Raw genomic sequence first — 5,707 nt, forward strand, 5'->3', positions numbered from 1 at the left:
CGGAGTCGCAGGCGGCGGCGTGGCTGGAGGCGGCGCGCCGCGCCCGGGTGGTGGCCCTGGAGCGCGGCGGCTGCGGGCGCAGCTCCAACCGGCTGGCCCGCTTCTCCGACGGCACCCGTGCCTGCGTGCGCTACGGCATCAACCCCGAGCAGATACAGGGCGAGGCCCTATCCTACTACCTGGCGCGCCTGCTGGGCCTCCAGCGCCACGTGCCGCCGCTGGCGCTGGCCCGGGTGGAGGCTCGCGGCGCGCAGTGGGCGCAGGTGCAGGAGGAGCTTCGTGCCGCGCACTGGACGGAGGGCAGCGTGGTGAGCCTGACGCGCTGGCTGCCCAACCTCACGGACGTGGTGGTGCCCGCGCCCTGGCGCTCCGAGGACGGCCAGCTGCGGCCTCTGCGTGCCGCCGGGGGCGAGCTGGCCAACCGCAGCCAGGCGGAGCTGGTGGACCTGGTGCAGTGGACGGACTTGATCCTTTTCGACTATCTGACGGCCAACTTCGACCGGCTCGTCAGCAACCTCTTCAGCCTGCAGTGGGACCCGCGCGTCATGCAGCGCGCCACCAGCAACCTGCACCGCGGCCCCGGCGGGGCGCTGGTCTTTCTGGACAACGAGGCGGGCTTGGTGCACGGCTACCGGGTGGCGGGCATGTGGGACAAGTATAACGAGCCGCTGCTACAGTCGGTGTGCGTGTTCCGCGAGCGGACAGCGCGGCGCGTCCTGGAGCTGCACCGCGGCCAGGACGCGGCCGCCCGGTTGCTGCGCCTCTACCGGCACCACGAGCCTCGCTTCCCGGAGCTGGCCGCGCTCGCCGACCCCCACGCTCAGCTGCTGCAGCGCCGCCTCGACTTCCTCGCCAAGCACATTTTGCACTGCAAGGCCAAATACGGCCGCCGCCCGGGGACTTAGCATCCCGGAAGAGGAGAGGGAGAGACCCCCTGGCTGGGGAATGGATGATGGGGGAAGGGCCGTCGCCTCGGCCACCGCCTGGGACCCGCCGACCGGCCAACGCCCAGCCAGTGCCCCGAGCAGAATGGAGGCTAAAACTTCACAGCTTCACCCACCTGCCCCTTTCTCTCCGTCTCCTGCTGTTTCAAAGTTCTGGGAGGACGAACTCACCGGGGCGAGAAGTGTAACAGCCTATAAAAGGATTCTGCCCTGTGCCAGCACGGAGTTTGGATCCGAAAAAACCGGCGGCTGCAGTTTGGCCCCCGGGTGGCCGTCTCTGTGGGAGATGCATCCCATTCCCTGCCCCCCCTCATTCTCTTTCCGAAAAAGAAAAACTTCTATTTGAGCCGTTGAGCTAATTGTGCATTTAGTACCAAACGCAGCGCTGGTGGCCCCGGAGCAGGGCTGTGACATTGGCTGGTGGAGCCCACTTCCTGTGTTCTGCCTTTGTTCCAGCACCGTGATGGTGAGATCACTGTTAGGAGCTGGGGGAAGGCTCCCGATAGGACAAAGAGAACAGGACCTTCAGAACTGGGGGGTCCTACAGACCCTGACAATTTGTCTGACTTGTTCCTTACCACATACCTTTTTGGCCTAAAGGCTACAAATGCAGGACCGGAGTATGCACTGAGTCAAGTAATGAATTTCTTCTTCCTAACCCCTCCCCTCCGACCAAAATTTTGACAATGATGATGTTCACCAGAAGAAAATGAGTTTCATGCACTTTACTTTGTTTTTAGTTTTTTATTAAGAAAAACTTTTTTTATTTGACAAAATTTGCCTTGTGTGTATATATGTGCATAAAGTGTGTTGTAAATATACTAAACAAACTTATATTTCAATAAAAGGGAGTTTAAAATTTAGAATTTAATTTCTGTGGTTTTAACTGTGGCAGACCTCTGATGCCCTGCCTGCTTTTAAAATAAGCTTTAGGGTTTCTCCCTTGTGGATGTGCTTTTTAAAACAAAGGATGCATATATAGCCCAGTTGTGATTACCGGAACTAAGAGAATTGAACAAAGAGCAGTTTCCCTGTCTTGTTCACTCAGATGAACCCTAGTGCAGGAAATTTCAGAGTTCAGTAGAGAATGCGGGGGAGGGAGAGGGAAGGAAAGTATTCTATTTCCTGGCAAATAAAACTTTGATATAAAAGGATTTCACTGTAATATATTCCTATATTAATCATTTGTCAAATATGATAGAACCAGCTGTGCAGGCTAAAATATGACAAATGCCCCCTTTTTAAACCTAACTGCAATGGGCACGTGTTGTACATTTTTTTCACCATTGTAATTACCATGCATCACAATATGTACAGATGATAAGCTGAGCACATATTGCAAACAGGTAGAGAAAGTCATAAATTAATTGTTCTCTTTAATCCCCTGGCACAAAAAAAAAATCTGGCATAAATTCCATTGCATCCAGGAGATCATAATCTCCAACACCTGGACCCATCCAACCCTCTTAAGAGATTGTGTTGGTGTTTTCTCCAGGTACTAATTGCATGATGCCTCAGAACAGCCATGGTGAGACCAAGAAAGTGGGCGGTACTTTTGTATGGAACCTTTGAATCCTTACATTTTGGGGACTGCAAACTTAGAAAATACTTTCGAATTGTCTTAAGCTCCTTTTTGACCCAAGGGGGAAGAGGAGAGGGGTTTGGTTTTTGTTTTACAACCCACTGGTGTTTTATCTTGACGTTATATTTGATGTCTGGGTCCAAGTGATGTTGCCTATTATCTTATTTTTATTTAATGACTTTTAACTTAAAGCAACTTTTGGTTACCGTAATATTTATTTGATGTGCATTTGTAAGCCTAGGGTTTTATAGACTCCTGAAGATAATTGAATCTCTGTGGGTTCCCCTTCTCACTCCACATTACAACACAGCCTGTATAATTTCACTATTTAATACCATCCTTACGTTTTCAGTGACTTATGCTAAGCCAAATCTTATTTCGACTGGAAAAAAAAAAACAAAAACACCAAAGTCCATAAACTTTGTGGGATAAGCCAAATTTTTTCATTAGTACAGCCACAGAATGTACTGATATGGGCAGTATCTTCTTTTTCTCAAGACACTGTTCATGTGAGACCTCTGATAATTACACCCTTCAGAAAGAAACCTTTTCCATTTCTGATGATTAATAACTATATGGGATTTGCTGCCTAAGTCAACCAAGGCTGCTCCCAGAAAAGGATAAATATTTAGCAACCTGCATTTTTGCCCAACATGTTCATGGAGGAAAACAATGAGCAAAAATAAGTTTCACAGACCTCACAGGAAATACACCCTGACTCCAGTGTTGAGTCAACACTGGTGAATTCTGGGCCAGCAACATTCCCTACATTCCTCTTAAACTTCGGTTCCAAGCCCAGACTTGGCCATTAACCCAAAGCAAGAAACTAAGCGTAATTTAAATGGCTCTTCTCAGATTTTTATTGAACCATATCTGCCTGTTCGAGAAATAAGTTTAATTACATGGTGGAGTTGGTAAGGGAACCAAGACTTAATTACAGAGAACAGGCTTTAACTGTTGCTATTCCTCGTGGATAATCGGTAGGCTATGGCATGGAAAGATCAATTAAAGATTTGCCATGGTCAGTGAACACTGCTGGGGCCAAATCATTTTTCAGATGACCAAAAAGAAAAAAAAAATTAAAAAAATAACCACCCAAAAGTTTCAGGCTGCAGCCTGATGTGGAAAGAGTAATGGATTCTGCAGGCAAACTGTATTCTGAATTCTGTCCTGTACCTATTTACTTTCAGCAAATCATTTAACTTAGTTCCCTCATCTATGAAATGGAAATTCGATCAGAGTATTGTGGGATTTAATGTTAACATATAAAACATAAGGGGCACGTAATAGGTACTTAAAAAAAAATTCCACTTCATCTTTAAAAAACCTCTTGCCCTTCTTACACTCAGTAAACCTCGACTAATTTTCATCATCAAAGCCAAACCTAGCAGTTTCCAAGGTCAGGTTCAGTTTTTGAAGTGTGGTAATAAATGAAATCAAAGTACCAAGGACCATCTTCCACCACTATGCAAAGCACTGCACAAGGCCAAGGGCACAAGTGTGATCTCTACATGGGCCTGAGAGTGTGGTTTCTGCACCCAGGCAGATGCCTCACACCAAAGCAGCTCTCCTACAAATACAGGAGGGTAATTTTTTTTTCTAAGTAAATGGCTTGTTGCAGATCCATCACCACTTCTGGAAAGCATCAAAAAGTGATGAATCTTTGCAAGAACAATCTTCCTCCCAATTCCTTCCGCCAAGAGAAAGTAGGCAGTTGACCTTTTCTCCCTGGATTTGACTATTGATTAATTCCCTTCGTCAGTGACACAGTTCTACAGTCCTAAGAGTATTCGCCCTCCTGTCTTCGAATCAGGAAGAAAAACACATTATTTTAACACATCTCAACTCTTCCCAACCTTCTGCCTACGGCTGCAGCTAGGAGAGCCTTCTAAGGCCTAAAGGTTGATTATGTGGATTACATGAGTAAATATTTGTAATATTCTCAGAACAGTGCCTGGCACATGCTAAATGCAACATAAGTGTTTGTTTCTTGATGAGGGAGATCATTTTCTCCTCTAAGTCAAAATCAGAGGCAGGATCCTCTTTCATAACCCTGCTTTATCTTTGCAGTCATAGAACACTTTCTGCATGCTTCTATTTTGGCTTAGGAAGACCAGCCAGAGTGCATAAGTCTGGCAGGAATTACCTAAAGCCCACAGTTGTCAGCTGGTTGTCTCCTTTCTGAGCATGCCTTCTATGTGAGTGGTCACAGGCACCCCCTCTTTTTTTCACAGGGAGGCTGTGATTCTGTTTCTCCTGTGGCTCTTCAACTCCAGGCTGCAGTGAGCTGTGGAATTTTGCACCTTTTGAGCGGTCCAATAGTCGTGGACCTTGCAAGGCCGGGCATGGATTATTTGTCCCTCCATGCACCTGCTCCATCTCACAGAACCACCGAGGCCAGATGGTGTAAAGTTGGCAGAATTAGTAGTGAAGGAGAAAGGGGAGTCCGGTTGGTCCAGAACACAGCCATTGCTCCCGAAGGGACTAGAATGCCAGCTGCGGGGGTGGTATGGAAACCACAGAGCAAGAGTTGACACCCACCTCCAAGCATTCTTCCATCATTAGAGTCAAATGTTAAGGATACTGGGAGTCAAGAGCCCCGGGGCTACTTCTGACTCACAGGTCACTTGAGAAAGTCATTTCCCCCCTCTGGTTCCAGGTGTCTTACCTGGAACAGAAAGTGTTGGATTACATTGGTGACTTTTTTTTTTTTAAGATTTTATTTATTTATTTGACAGAGAGAGAAACAGCAAGAGAGGGAACACAAGTAGGGGGAGTGGGAGAGGGAGAAGCAGGATTCCTGCCGAGCGGGAGCCTGATGCGGGGCTCGATCCCAGGACCCTGGGATCATGACCTGAGCCGAAGGCAGACGCTTAACAACTGAGCCACCCAAGCGCCCCTACGTTGGTGACTTTCCCATTTTTTTGACCAGAACTCACAGTACGGCACACACTTTATGTTGTGAACCAGCAGCATGTGCACGCGTACACACACACACACACACACACACACACAGGCATACAATTGAAACAAAAGTTTCTCAAAACAGTATATGCAAAATGCTTTTAATATTCAATTCAATTTTATTCTATCCCTCCTCTTCCTTTACTTCCCAGTGTTAGCGGTGACCCTCTAAACTGATTTCATAACTCATCAGTGGGGCATAGACTACCCACTGCAA

The 5,707-nt window shown here is 47.7% G+C and overlaps 1 protein-coding gene across 1 annotated transcript in view; it reads left to right on the plus strand.

The window, feature by feature from the left end:
* FJX1 (four-jointed box kinase 1) overlaps positions 1-1,807 on the plus strand; it is a 17,834-nt gene extending 16,027 nt beyond the window's left edge. Inside the window, exon 3 of the mRNA XM_034644804.1 lies at positions 6-1,807. Coding sequence (XP_034500695.1) covers positions 6-905 — 900 coding nt within the window. The 3' untranslated portion in view covers positions 906-1,807. The remainder of the gene's footprint in view (positions 1-5) is intronic.
* Positions 1,808-5,707: the final 3,900 nt, after the last annotated feature.

Source organism: Ailuropoda melanoleuca, chromosome 16 (assembly GCF_002007445.2).
Source record: "Ailuropoda melanoleuca isolate Jingjing chromosome 16, ASM200744v2, whole genome shotgun sequence".
NCBI lineage: Eukaryota > Metazoa > Chordata > Mammalia > Carnivora > Ursidae > Ailuropoda > Ailuropoda melanoleuca.